This window comes from Stegodyphus dumicola, chromosome 10 (assembly GCF_044657685.1).
Source record: "Stegodyphus dumicola isolate Sdum_Otavi_A_Nest chromosome 10, ASM4465768v1".
In the NCBI taxonomy this organism is placed as follows: Eukaryota; Metazoa; Arthropoda; class Arachnida; order Araneae; family Eresidae; genus Stegodyphus; species Stegodyphus dumicola.
Genome location: NC_140777.1, coordinates 158997788 through 159013686, shown reverse-complemented (window position 1 = coordinate 159013686; position 15899 = coordinate 158997788). Strand labels below are relative to the sequence as shown.

General features: G+C 32.2%; 2 protein-coding genes across 5 annotated transcripts in view; one reads left to right on the top strand and one right to left on the bottom strand.

Annotated features, from left to right (window-relative positions):
• The window catches only part of LOC118179416 (CBY1-interacting BAR domain-containing protein 1-like), a 36299-nt gene extending 31192 nt beyond the window's left edge, over window positions 1–5107 (top strand). The window contains exon 3 of the mRNA XM_085825754.1: window positions 4002–5107. Within this exon, the coding sequence (XP_085681880.1) occupies window positions 4002–4268 (267 nt within the window). The 3' untranslated portion in view covers window positions 4269–5107. The remainder of the gene's footprint in view (window positions 1–4001) is intronic.
• Window positions 5108–13837: 8730 nt separating this feature from the next.
• LOC118201930 (uncharacterized) overlaps window positions 13838–15899 on the bottom strand; it is a 155857-nt gene continuing 153795 nt past the window's right edge. For all 4 annotated transcript variants that reach the window (XM_085825751.1, XM_085825750.1, XM_085825753.1 and 1 more), the window contains one exon: window positions 13838–14049. The gene's annotated coding sequence lies outside the window, so the exon portion shown is untranslated. The remainder of the gene's footprint in view (window positions 14050–15899) is intronic.

Genomic DNA, 15899 nt, shown 5'->3' with positions numbered 1-15899 from the left:
TAAAAGTAAAAAATGAAGTATTTGATGCATTTTCTAAATTTAAAGCTAAGTATGAAAATTTAACTGGTAAAAGAATTAAACGTTTGAGAACAGACAATGGTTTAGAATTTATAAATGAACAACAAAATTTAAAAAATTTCTGAACACGTCATGGTAATTATACTAATGAGGAACTGAATATCCTGATAATTTCACAGAAAATATCCGTTAAATGAGGTCCAGACTATGTTGCCTCAATAACAGGTGATGTTAAAATATTTATTTATTTATTTTCTGTTTTTTTACTGTATTATCCCACATTATCTGAAAAATGCTTATATGACAAATGGGCCAGTTGGATTGTAGGACTGGGAGGTGCTGGTTAGCAAACAATAAAAGGAGAAAAAATATTCTTGCTTTACGTAATTGAAACATGATGTAGAAAATGAAAGGGAAAAAATTGTTAACTGGTATATTGAACTCTCAAGTTGTTGATGTTATTGATATCAGGGTTCGTAGCCACATTTTAGTTAAAAAAATAAGCACCTATAAGCACTTTTCAAGCACATTTTAAGGAAAAAAAAAAAGCACCTGTCTAATTACATTATACACAACTGCATAACCTTAAAAGAAAAATTAGACTTGTAATTTAAAATATGAGCAATGCAATATTTATTAAGAGAATGAGCATTACCTCAACCATGGAAAGCAATTAACTTTTTTTTTTTAATTTTAATTGACAGTTCAACTTGCAGAATTAGTTTACAATGAGAGGAAAAAAAACTATGCAAAACTAAACTATATTACATTTATTTTTCCACTCATATTAATATTTAAATAATTTAACTTTAATCAAAATTCTGAACATTTTCTAAATTTTCATTGCATAACAGTTTTTCCTTAACATATATTCCAAGCAAAGTAAATTAAGTAAAAAAGAGGAACATTTCTGAAATCAGAAGATGGAAATTGCTTCATGCAGTCATCCTTTAACAGTAAAAGCTTAACTAACCCGCATACTCGGAAATTGTCGAATATTCCGGTTAAACTGGAAAAAGAGGAGTGGGGGAGATTGTAGCCGTTCTTTAGATTTCTCAGCTAAATAAATGATTTTGACATTTCAATATGTGCATCACATAAAAATAGACCAACGGAACTGAGAAATATTCTGCTTAGAAAGCACAGTAAAACTTTTAGGTGTTCATAAACAAATCTCAGGCTGAACATCAAAATTAATTATTATCTCTGCAAAATACCACAAACGTTATTGCGCAATACGTGCGGCGTAATTCTTCCACGTGTGATATTACGCAATCGGAATCAACAGCTGCCGGTATTCGGAGAATAAAGGAAAAGAAAGAGACTTACTAATCTGGGGAGTTTCTGATTCTAATTTTCAACAGACTGCGTTAAATTTCCAGAATAGAATCAATCTTCGCTTAGGTTGGGTAGACCACAAAAACTTTTAGTTCTATTCAATCCAGATTGGACAGTGACAAAAAAAAAAAAAAAAAGTCTGATGCTTCAATATTAGAGATTTTATGGAGAAAGGGGAGAACCTCCGTACTTTATAATGTATTGGCAGAAAAAAAAATGAAATTATTTTGACTATTCGATTACTTTCCTTTTATTTAAGCCATTCCGAATATTATTCCTTAGAAAGCTAATCTGTGTAAAAACACACCCATTTTTTGGAAGTTTATCTATACTTCACCAGTTACTGCAACTATATTATTATAAATATTCATGAATATGCTCATAATACAGTTAAAAGTCGTTAATTCGGACAACCATAATCCGGAATGATCTATAATCCGGACCTCAAAGCTACAAACTTTCTGCGCATGCGTCGCGTTCACGCATGCGCACAGGCGTTTACGAGAGCGCGTAAGACCCTTACGGCTGCGAATACGTTTGTGCGCATGCGCGTTTAAATTGTAACGGAGTTATACGCTAAGCTAAAGTTATCTAATTCAGTTAATGTTGCCGATTGCGTTGTTCCTTAATCTTCGAATTGGATCCGGCTTATTATTTTTTGCAGACTCTTAGAGCAATTTTATAAAAGTAAGCTTGAACTTTCGATTATGTCAAATAGAATTTCCGATATATATTTACTACAAAGCGAAAGTATGTTTTGAAATCCGAAATCTGTTTATCAATTTCACGCTGCTCTGCGGCAGAGGGGGGGGGGCAGAAACGTCATTATTAGATTATGATAGATTAGAAAGATTATGTCAAATAGAATTTCCGATATATATTTACTAATATGTAATTTGTATCTACAAAGCGAAAGTATGTTTTGAGATCCGAAATCTGTTTATCAATTTCACGCGGCGGATTGGAAGTTGATCTGTCAGCACTATCCTTATCTTCAGGGCAGATGTTTTTATTTTATTTGGTTTATAATTCCATACTAAGTGTAGTATTTCATTCTGTCTTTGATATGATTTAAATCAAGTTCCTCGTCATTATAATTCGCTTCCGATAGTGAAGAAAGTGACCCAGAGGTTATTGAAAACGAAAACATTTCGATTGACAAATTAGTCGGTATTCTCAACACAGCAATTATAGGACTTGATCAGCGGAACTTTGTAACTAAACAAGAAATTATGTCTGTTTAATAGAATTAAAGAGAAAGTATTATCACATGAAACGAAGCAACTTACATTGAAGGAAATGTTTAATAAAGTTAACAAATAAATATTAAGCTTTTCTTTTTGTAAATTTTGATACCCTTTAGATCATAATTGTTCTTTATTTCATAAATTACGGTTTCATATTTTTAATTTTGTAATTTCTGCATGCCATATTACCAGATTTAAACTGATGATCGATAATCCGGAATCGCCGAAGTCCCGACGAGTCCGGATTAACGACTTTTGACTGTATAACGATCGTAATAAACACGAATATGAAATGACCATGCGGAACGAGAATGCATACCGAATGTACCGGAATTTTCTACCGTTTTCGCAATTTTTTTACCAATAGCACGACGTGCACCTGTCTGTACTCTCGCGCGCACCATAGGTTACGTTAATGCAGAGAAAGGGGTGAAAAACAATTTCCGGGAGTATGATTCACCATCTGACATTGCATATTAGGAAGAAAAGTTGTTTATTTAGTTTCGGCTTTGGTACGGTGAAAAAATGTGAGTTCATTAAAAAAAAAAGGATTGAAAAAAGCACTAAAAGCAAAAAAATAAGCACTAAAAACAAAAATAAGGGCTTTAAAAAAAGTAAGCACCTATAAGAGCCTTTATATTTCATTTTCAAATATAAGGACTTATAAGCACTTGTAAGGACCGCGACGAACTCTGGATATTATTATTCAAAGAATGAAAGTACTATATATGTAATCTTATTAATAGAGGTTTCTTAACAGAGAAAATTGTTGCAAAAAATATTATGCTAAACAAATTTACTGTATTATCAGGCACAAAATTAGAATTCTGCACATTCCAATTGATATCGTATATGTCAGTTAAAAAATACCACAGTCGAGATTAGAAATTTTTTTTTTAAGTCTTGCATTTTTTCATCATAAACATGGGTTTTCTTAGTAATCATTGTGGAAAGATAACACTAAATAGATTTCTGGGTACCTAATTATAAGTTTCTATATTTTAAATCCTGATTTAAAATTCAAAAGCAATGTATAATTTGGAAAGATAACACTAAATAGATTTCTGGGTACCCAATTATAAGTTTCTATATTTTAAATCCTGATTTAAAATTCAAAAGCAATGTATAATTTAATTATTTTTTCTCAGTTACTTAAAATGCAGTAATTACAGGATTACAGTTAATATTTAGCTTTTTTTGAGGATAAAACAAAATTCTGTATCTGATAATTCAAACATTCAATACTACTCAGCTTCAAAGACACATACACTTACTTTACACACACATAGCATGTACTTGAATGCATAACTTCTGGAGGTATAAAATAAATTTTGGCTTTTAGTCATAATAATCTGGATTTTGTATAGAGCTTTCTAATTTTATGTTATCTTCTTATAGGAATTCAGGTGCCATTTCAGAGCCCATTCTTCAAATTTAGAATCTGATGTTCTTCATTTACCTACTGCTGTTAAACCCACTAAAATGAATGACACAAATAATGCAACTCCCAGCACATCTTTTCAACCAGCGCCATTGAAAAATAGTCAAGTGTTACAAAGGTCAGTGTTCACAACAAAAAATATTCAACCAAGATTGGATAATTCTGCATCAAGTGTTGACAGCTTAGTATCATCCAAGTTTGGATTTGGTGATCATACTTTTTAATACATGCTTTCTGTATCAGCTCATGTAGTTCAGATAAGTTTGATTTGATTTATATAAGCAGGGCAGTTCTTCCATGATAAATGAAAATGTCTTAAATTCAAAGAATTTATTCAAAATTACATTATTTAGTCCATTAAAATTAAAAATTTCATATCAATCTAGTCATATCAAATAACAGTTGCATATGAGATTAAAAGTTGTAAATCGGATAAAATGAATATTTATCCATTTTTCAGTCTAGTCTGAATGTGATTATATGGGATCAAAAGCAGCTCAATCAAAATTATTAATTAAAGCTAGTCATATTAAATTTTACTTTTACGAATTATTTATTGTTCAGTCTAGTCTCAGTTACGAATGTTGTTATGCAGGAATCAAGAGCAGCTCAATCAAAATTATTAATTCAAGCTTAGTCATATTAAACCTTACTCCTATGAATTCTAATATTGTTACAGGAAATATTTTTAATAATTGATGAATTTTCAAATTTTGATGACTTTATTATGCAAAATTTAAAATGTAAATTACTGTATGTTTTAACAAGTCATGGTGTTTTTGTTGCCTGTTATTTTTCTTTCTTCGGATTTTTCAAGATTTTGATTGTTGTTGAATTATTTGCATAAATTACTTTGTAACTGACTTGTTGTGTTGTATTTCATGCAAAGTAAAGAATATAAATTTTTATGTGTAAATTAAAAACAGCTGATCTTTTAATATTTGCATTTTTCACTTAAATGAATATCTAGTCGTATATGTTTCTATACACCAATTTACAGTTTTAATGAATGTTTTATATTTTTGTAAAACATTTTGTTAATAAAGTAATTTTCATAAAAAAAGTCCTGTATTTTTTATGGTAATTTTTTGGCAACATTACTCAATGTTTTATTAATAATCAGAGCCACTCGCGTCTAGATAATTTCAGAAACCTTCCAAATATTACTGTGTTCATGGACATTTTTTTTTCCATTCTTTCTTTTATTATATGAATCATAGTCACAAAAATGTATTAAATGAAAAAAAAACTGTATGCTGCGCAAATAAAAAAAAGGGGACTTACGCCAAACTGCCAAGTTTTGTGAAAATTTCACGAGTAGTTTTTAAAAAATTAAGTTCTCAAAATTTTAGCTCCTCAATGTTAATTAAATTTGATATATATTTAATATCTCTTTTTTCCTTAAACTTATTTCATTCTTTCTTTTCTATTTCGAAATTTAGGTTCATTCCAAATAAAATTTTCCTATTTTTTATGATTTACTTTTAAAATTTGTATTTTTAAATAATTTATATTATTTTTTCAAAAAAAAATTTGAATTATAAGCTATAAAAGTTTTGCCATCATCTTGAAGTACATGTATTTCTGAGCATGCCTTCAAAAAAAAAAAAAAGTTCCATAGTTCCTAAGATATACCTGAATTTACATTTCGGCGCGTCTTGAAATTTGGTGTATTTCTTATAAGCAATAATAATGAAGATGTGGTTTATGCACTTTGTTAAAATTATTTGAAAGTATGAACAATGACTATTTTTGAAAATAGGTTGCTATGAATTAAGAAGTTCGCCAAGTGAATTTGGTGCAAACTCAAAAAAATATGGCAAGATAAAGTTTTAAATTTCTCACCAAAAATTACAAAATTTAATATGTGGGAAAAAATGGGCATGTCATTTCAGAAAAAATCCGATTTTGTGTCAAAATACCTACATAAGAACAAGGCTATACATAAATCTTATATATATATATATATATCCCAAGTCGCGCTTTCGACACATGAAAAATGCAATTTGAATTTCGTCAATCGGCCTTGTAGAACAGGAGATATAAAACTGACCCTTTTGAAATTTTTTTTTTCGCAATGTACATACACTGAAATTGTTCTCGTGGCTATTTTTTAGGGGGGGGGTCCTTTTATCAAGATCCAAATAAAAAAACTCTCATGCTCAGATTTTCAGATCATTTTTTTAACATAAGGATATTTTTTGAAGAAATTTTATCATTTTGAGATGATTTGTTATTTAGGTATGATACACTTTTCATAAACTTTCAGGGAAAAATATAACAAAATTCTATTTGTCACACTGCACGCGGAAAAATTAATTCTTCTAAATAAATTTCAATTAAGTTGGTTCTACTCATTGCTTCGTAAAATATGAAAATTACATAATAGATTTTGTATTTTGTTTATAAAACCTGAATACATACAAGGTGAGACCGAAAAGTTAGGTGACTGATGTCATAATAATAACTGTATTATATATTTACATATGAATACATCACTGTCCTTCAAAGTAGTTCCCGCCGTCTACAATACACTTCTGACAGTGTTCATACAAGTTCAGGAAACTTTTAGAAAAAGTCCTCCTTTGAGACTGTTATATCCCTTGGTAACAGCAGCTTGAATATCTGCGATGCTTACTCCCTCATACTGCAATTATGTGTTAAGATGGTTACTTGTGCAGCAAAAGGTTAGAGTTATTTCACCGTCCTTATTCTCCTGATCTTGCACCAGCAGACTTTTTCCTCTTTCCACGACTGAAATTGCCACTAAAGGTACATCCATTTTCAAGCATCTCAGATACTCAAGCTGCTGTTACCAAGGAACTTAACACAGTCTCAAAGAAGGACTTTTTCAAAAGTTTCCAGAACTTGTATGAACATAGTCAGAAGTGTAGTAAAAGGTGGGAACTCCTTTGATGGACAGTGATGAAATTATATGTAAATGTATAATACAGTTATTATAATGGCATCAGTCACCTTACTTTTCAATCTCACCTTGTATATTTATAATAACTTAGAAGTTATTGATAAATAAGGGAGTTAGTTTTTAATGCATAAAAGATATGTTAAATAGTCCCCAATTAATATGTTTTTTATTCATCAGAAGCACATTCTAACATGAATTCTACACTGTAATAAACACACTCTGCATGTCCATTCTTAACCACGTATGTGCGACGCACTGGCAATATGCTTAGTATCAGCACCACTGGTCTAATGTTTAGATCATGCAAGAGTCTTAATATTTAGAATCATACAAGAATGATTAATTTTGAAGTGATGTAGTTTAGAGCAGTTTTTTTACAAACAGCCTCCATTTAAAGATGGAAAGGAGAAATGAGAGTTCAGGGATTACTGCAAATTAAAATTTTTATTTACACATTTTTCATCTTCTAAACACACACATATCAAATAGTATTACAGATTTCTTCTCTCTTACAGCTAAAGAGATTAATTCACATACTGCAAATAGTGCCATGTCTGTTAGTAAGAATACAGTCTGTTTTTACTTCATAGTAAGAACTTCAAAAAGCTTCATCCAGACACTGTAGTAGCTACAGATACTTAACAACCATGATGAGCAACATCTGACCAGAACTGTCTGTGTCAACAGCCACATTAAAGTGTGTGAAATGATATCTGCATTCAATGTAGAATGTGGCAGCGATGTATTTGTGAGGTCAGTACACCAAAATTCACTGTAAATGGGATACAACATTAAAAGACTCATGCTATTGCCTTTGCTAACAGCAACACAATGCCTTAAGCACCTGAGCACACCTTTTTACAATATCCTGATGATAATGTGCCATCTAGTTTATGCCACAGTGTTGGTTGCTACAAGTTGAGTAGCAACAAAGCATTCTGTAAGCTTGATATAATCCATATATAGCGGGTATGCTTTCATGCCATGATCTAGATCTTTAGGACCTGCTAACATATTGTTACGAATTTGGTATTTTAGATAGCTAATTTTAGTAGAATTAAAATTGTTTTATTTCCCTGTGCAATGAAGCACGTAATAAAATTTAACAGAAAGCTATGCCAATAAAGTAAAAATGTAAGAGAATGTGCATTTAACATTGAATAAAAGTTTATCTTGGTAATTAATATTTAATTTGGATAAATGTAATTGACTACTATGTTAGCTGTAACCGTAATTCTACTCCTTGCTTACTAGAATCTCTTGCGACCAATTTAAAGCTATAAAAAGACAGAGAACATCTCATCTCAGTTGTTTAGCTAGCTGTTATAACTATTTATTTTTTTTTTCCCAAATTCACAGTGGGATCGGATTAGCTAGCTGTAACCATAATTCCATCCTCTTGTTGGTTTCCAGAAATCTCGAGAAGCAAAGAAATTACTAGAACTCTCTCTGGACTGATTGAAAGATTTAAAAAGTCGGAAAGAGATAGTTCAGTTGTTTAGTTAGCTGCTGTTGTTATTGTTGATCGGATTAGCTTTTTTTGTGCTGTGCTTCGTGTTCTATTTAAAGTTTTTAGTAGTTTAAAGTATACCTACCGATTATAGTGTGTAATTATATGAGCATCCCCGAGGAAAATTCCAGCATTCTGTTATATTTCTTTTGATAATAACTTTTATTAACCTTTTATCAGACTTGTGCATTCAATCTATTACGAACCTATACGTATGCAACAAACACTTTTTGGTGTGAGAAGTGGGATTGAATGCCAGTAACAAGGAGCTGGTAAGACAGCTTGTTGCTTTGCTGCATTTAAGGAAGAAATGAAAGCTGGACAAAAGTTCGTTAAAGAGGTGATAAAAATTATTCAAGAAAAGATGGAAGCTGGTCAAGTATCTGTTGCAGAAGAGATGAAAGCACATTTTGAGGAATAAAAAAAGAGATTTACCTGTAAAATAGGAAACAAATTTGAGGCCATCAAAGGCAGAATGAATGCTGTTGAAAATAAAGTTGGACACACTGAAGAGAGAGAGTTTCTACTGTAAAAGAACAAATAGAAGATAAGAGGTACTTCTGTAAAAGAAAAATCAGAAAAAAGAGTTTCTGCTGTGAATCAATGAATAGAAGGAAGAGTTTCTGCCATCCAACAACAAATTGCTGATAGGGTTTCTGCTGCAGTTACCTAAGAAGTTCATATCTTAAAGAAGTGCATAGCGACAGCAGGAAACAATTCTGATGGTTTTAAATTTCTACCCATGCCAGCTTGTTCCTTTTTGAAGCTATCCACATATGATGGGAAGACCTCCTGGCAAGTGTATAAGACACAATTTTCTAGTGGCGGAAGTGAATGGATGAGATTCCCAAAGTAAGGCCTGTTATCTAACTGCTTCTCCGAGAGCAGAAGCTGCAAGTATTTTTCATACTCTTCCAGAAAAACACAGACTAAGACTTCGAAGTTCTATCTGGCTCATTGGAGCTGCACTCTGGTGAGAAGTCTGTAAAAGATTACAGCAAGCTTCAATTAAATTCCCGCCTATGGAACAGTCCAAGAGCTCACCATGGATGTTGAAAGGCTTGTCTCATCTCGTCTTTTCAGAATGCCCGAGAGAAAGAAGGGAAATCCTTTCCCTGCAGTACTTTATTGATGGCATCTGGGATCCCGAAATACAGAAATTTTTTAGAATGATGGATGTCAATGGTTGTATGATGAGCACTAGTGTACATAAAATTCAAGGCAGCACAGCAAGCAACTCGCACAGACCGCCAGCCAATCACAGCTACTCAAGTCTAGGAGCCAGTGGATCATGTGATAGCTAATTTAGATAATTTATCCATTTAAGTCAATGCTTTGATATTAGTAGTGAGTAAGAACAAACTTGCTCTAAAGAATGGGAAATGTGGTGCTGAGGGCCACATAAAACGAAACAGCAGAACACCCCAGGCCACAGAAAATAAGACAGATGAATTAAGCAGATAACTCAGTGCCTTGAGATGGAACAGGAGTGACATGAAACTGTCCTTTAAGTGCTGGAACTACGGCAGTGAACGCCACGTATGCATGAACTGCAGAACACCCCAGGGCATGGAAAATTAGATCATTTCCCAGTGACAATGCAGGAAACAAATTAGTGGCCATCTCGTGGAGCGGAATTTCAGCGACAATGAAAAACCGCATTTTAAAGCACTCAAGATTTCTGCACCGAGTGGCAACAGTTATGGACTATTCATCAATAGGCATATCGATGGAGTTCCTTGAAATATGATCATTGACACAGGAGCCAATGTTGCCACAATTTGGAAAGATTTAGCTCAACAATAAGATAAACTCATTTGGATACCATGTTGCATTACCCTTCAGACTGTGTCTGGTGATAAAAACGCGGCTGATAGAAAGTTAAACGTAAGCATCACATTTGTAAGTGCTGCCTACCATCACATGGCATATGTAGCAGATATTACATATCCTTGCATGCTTGGATTGGACTTTCTAAAAAATTAAATTTTTCTTTAGACTTCATAAACAATAAACTGCTTTCAGCATTTGAGGCCATAATGATGCATCATAAGAACAGATCCTCACGTGGAAACACTGACACCTTGTCTGGAAGACTCTGCCCACACAGCTGCCAATATCGCACTAGGGTCGAAGAAAAACAGAACCTGCCGAGTCCTGTCTTACAACAAGTTACAACATCGACTGATTGAGATCCATGGAGTGACAAAAGTCAGAAAAGACCAGCTGGAAGATAGCAACATTAAACCCATAATTCATTTAATGGAGTCTTCAAACAGAAAAACCTACCTGGCAGGACATTTCGATCTGTAGTCTGATGACAAAACAATACAGGGATCTCTGGGAGTCGCTCCACATTCGAGATGGCGTCTTATACTGGAAATTCGAAACAGATGATGGAAAGGCAGTCCTGGTTACCTAATGTCCTTAAAGAATTACATAGCAGCCGTACAGGAGGCCACCTCGGAATTATGAAGATTTTGCAGATAAGTCGTGAACACTTCTACTGGAGTAATGCAAAGGATAATGTTGAAAAGTGGTGCCGATCTTACAATGCCTGTACAGGTCGGAAAGAACCAAAGAAACAAGCCGAGGCAAGCTGCAACGTTACAATGTAGGAGTACCTTTTGAATGTATCGCCTTTGACATCCTGAAACCTCTGCCACGAACTGCTGCCATGGGTTCTTTCATCAAGTGGCTTAAGCGTATCCTATTCTTGATCAAGAGGCTGTCACAGTAGCAGAGGTGATGATATAGCATTGGATTTCCACGATCGGAGTGCCTCTTCAGTTACATTCTGATCAAGAAGGAATTTTTCCTCAGTTGTAATAAAAGAACTCTGCATTGACAAAACTCAAATGACTCCTTTACATCCTCAGTCCGATGGCATGGTAGAGAGGTTTAATCGAACTATCCTCAATAACCTCTCATTGGTGGTTTTCAGATACCAACAGGACTGGGACAAGAAGTTATCTCTCTTTTTACTGGCTTATCGCTGTGCTGTCCACGAGACTACCAGCTATTCCCCATCTCAGATAGACTTTGGTTGTGACCTTTGTATGCTTTGTGATTTCTTGTTTGATCGCCTGAGCAGTACGTCCAAGATCTCCAGGCCCAGTTTGAAATAATGCACAATTTTGGACGAAAGCGAGCCAACTTGGCAACAGAAAAGATGAAGACCTACTACAACATCACAGCTACTGGACATCTGACTCAATGTAGGAGACAAGGTGTGGTTGTGGAATCCAATTTGATGGAAAGGACTTGGTCCTGAACTACAATCACCGTGGGATGGTTGTTACACTGTCTTAAACAGGCTGAATGACGTTGTAGTTCAGATCTGTTAAGTCATCAACCTCTGCGCCTAAAGTCATTCATTCTGACAGGCTAGCTCCTTACTATGGCCATAATACATAGTATATATAATGTAAATAGTATAAGACCATGGTCCTTTTTTGTTTCTAAATTTGTGCACTCATTTATTGATTTTGTATTTGATTTGTTTTATGTTACTTATTGCAATTATTGTGTTGTTTGTTACTGTAATGTAATGTTTATTATTGCATCGATGCCTTTGTTGTAAGTTTGGCTTCTTGTCCAAGGATTGTACTGTGCAGGATGTGCAGTCTTTGGGAAGGGGAATGTGTTACAAATTTTGTATTTAGATAGCCAATTTTAGTAGAATTATAACTAATATTAATTTTATTTTCCCATGCAATGCAGCACGCAATAAATTTTAAGAGAAAGTTCGCCAGAAAAGTTAAAATATATGAGCACGTTCATTTAACACTGAATAAATGGATTGAAATTGAACAAATATAACTGGCTACTGTGTTAGTTGTAACCGTAATTCCATCCTGTTGCTGATTTCCAGAAATCTCGAGAAGCAAAGAAATTACTAGAATATTCTTGCGACCAATTGAAAGCTTTAAAAAGCGGAAGAAAGACATCTCAGCTCAGTTGTTTAGTTAGCTGCTGTTGTTATTGTTGATCAGATTAGCTGCTTTCTCTGTGCTGTGCTTTACATTCTATTTAACGTCGGAGGTCGCCAAAAATTTTAGCAGTTTTGATATTTCTTTAAATTATTATCATAATTTTACAATTACCAAATATTTTTACACAATGTGTTTGAAAATAGATAAAAGATAAGATAATGCAGACAAAGAAGAAAATGAAAACGTTTCAACGCATTCTTTTTATAATAAAACGTTCATTTTCCTTGGTTTGCTCGTGACGATGTCATTTTGTCTGTTACATATTTAAAATTTTCACATTGTTCTATGTTTTAAAAATTAGAAATTAAATTTAATGAACTAAAACTGCAATAGTATATTTCAGTACAAGTGAAAAAATTGAGTTTCACTCACGCGTGTGTCAGATTTGTGCAATACTTATGGGGTTCCACAAAATTTTTTTAAATATTATGGGGTTCCGGGTGTCGCGAAAAAATCTCGGTGATAAAAAGGGTTTACGACTGAAAAAAGAAATCCTGGTGTAAAGTGTAACTACTGATTATAATATGTGATATTGTGTAATTGTACGAATATCTCTGAGGAAAATTCCAGCATTCTGTTATATTTCTTTTAATAAAAATAAATTTTATTAAACTTTTATTCAACTTGTGCATTCAGTCTAACGCACGAACAATATCACTAAGTGGAACTGCAATGCTGAACTGTTCAGCGTTTCATAAACTTTATATATAAGGTTAGAATTATAATTTACTTTAAAATGTATAAGTGCATGTTCTTTAACCTGCTGGTAAATTCCAGTGGCTGATTTATCAATATGAATACAGAAAAAAATTTACAAGCTCTGATCAGAAATGCTGTTCATGTATAAGATCCAATACATTCAGAAACAAGCTATAGACAGCATGATAGTTGAACGTTCTAGAGAAGACTTGGAACTCTTAGAGTGCATGCCACATCAATGTTAGAAAAAAATGTTGTCTGTTACAGTATATGATAATATTTTATTTCAGGAGAAAAGAAATGATTTTGGAGAATGAATATCAGAAAGCTGCAGCAGACACAAACTTTCATCTCTGCATTAGATTAATTTTCTGCAAAAAGCATTCACAATCAAAATATCGGGACTTTTGTTCATTTAGGTTGCATAATGTTTTTAACAAATCTTGCATGTTTATTATACTTCATTTGTGTATTTGCATCACTTTTATGTATCTTAAGAAGTTTGCACATGGTTTAAACAAATATGATAATCACTTTTATGTATCTTAAGAAGTTTGCACATGGTTTAAACAAATATGATAATTGAAGATTACTGTTTTCTGGTATAACAGTCTGAGAAAAAGGAATGTCTATTTAAATATGTTAAAATTATCCAAGAAATAATTTCATTTCACAAACATTTACATTTATTATACACATATATAGTGAAAAGCAGACACTCTTACCATTTTCAGAAAAACTTTTAAAGGCACAGAAGATACAAAAATATGCAGATTAATATTTACGAACTGGAATTATAACATTTCACAATAAAAAGGGGATACTTTTTTAATCAGTCCTATCTTTCAAATCTCTCCATCAATAGAATTTTTTTCCTGAAAAAGAAACATTAAATAAAAATATGCACTGAAACTTTAAAAGTTCTCACATGTTTCTTAACATTTTCACAAACGATTCCATCACAACAACAAATTTTAATTAATTAATTGTAAAATAAATATACAAAATGTGTATTTATGGGAAAGATATTGAATTTAGATAAATTTTATTTGCTTTATTAATTATACGAGTTATATTTGGTTTTTGCAATAACATGTTTTATGACAACTCCTACTATGAGTATATTCGTAGTTGGCAGTTGCTTATAACAAAGATTGGTTATTTTTATAACAATTATTATAGCAAAGATTATTATAAATTGCTCGATTATTTTTACAGTACCTATGTTATTTTATAGTTATTTATATTAATTACAATAAATCTCTTGAATTGCTTCAAATTGTTATGTTTTTTCTAATCCCTAAATTTAGATACCTTCAAAGAACATGAAAATATTACAAGTTTGATCTACATGGTGTAGGTAAAACAAAAACGTTCTATGAATTAACTTGAAGTTGGCGGCTAATACAAACTTTGATCTACGAGATAACTCGTAGTTGGCAGCGAACGTGTCAAACATCACACTACAGCGAGTGTTTCAATACAGAATATACTTATTGAGGATTTAGGCGCAAGTAGTGTTTTAAAAATGGAAAATGAGAGAAAATATGAGTCGCTCAGAAGCAAATGAGGTTAAGTCCAATTTTTGATATTTTCTGATTTTTGTAAGTTTTGATGAAATAAATAATATTCTTCTTAGTTATTAAAGAATTTACTCGTTGCTTCCTTTTTTCTAGGTCAGACAGCCCTTTTTTTATAGCTTTTGAATACATTGTATAATAATTTCAGAAGCCACTGAGAATAAGTCCACCTTTTATCAATATTTTTTTATATAAACTTTGAAATAAAAATTAAATTATTCTTCTTCTTTGGATATTTGTTGGCAACACTGAAAAACAACAGACTCAAAGTAACTGTAACTGTTACTTATACTATTTAGAATTGTTCAAGTTTTATGTACATGCTTTCTTTAAATTTTAAATATCTAAATTTTGGTTAAAACATAAAAATATTACATTGAAGTGTTTGTGAAAATTATTGGGTTATCAAAAACATTAAATACATTTTCTTTAATAACTGTAAAAACACTGACTGATAAAAATGTCAAGGGAAATTTCTTATCTTTTTCAGCTGCCAAAAGATACACAAGTCCTAAAATTTTTAAGATGCTCTCATTGTTCCAATACTTATGTTTTTATTTACACATCCTGTACATTCCCCTCCCCCTCCAGAGTTTAGCCTTAGAAAAAAGATTTGATATGCTTTTCTGATCAAATTAATAAACCAAGAATTTTAAAAATTAATGTATCAAAAAACATTAATTTTCTCAATTTTTGTTTTCTGGACTTAACCGCATTGGCTTCTGAGCGACTCGTATAATAATAAAAATCTCACGCGGAACACCATGACTTCCTTATACGCCCTAATTATACACATTGGGTGCAGCACATCATTTATTTCCTCATATTTTTTTTGTAAATTAATTGATCCCTCATGGGAAGATGAAAATGGCATCAAATATTGTAAATTTTGAAATTAAATACCCTGGTCAATTTTTGTCTTATGGGAATCAAGCTTCTTGTACTTTCATTTTTCATACAAGTACAAAACTTTACCAAATATAAGTATATGAACTAGGAGATCGCATTAGAGGTTAGATTTTGTTATTTGTTGAAGCTCAATTATTTTTTTTTAATTCCACATTGCGAAAATTTTAACATTTTCATCATTTAAAACACTTTTGTAATTGGAAGTGTATGACTACGATCAACGAATGCCAAAATAA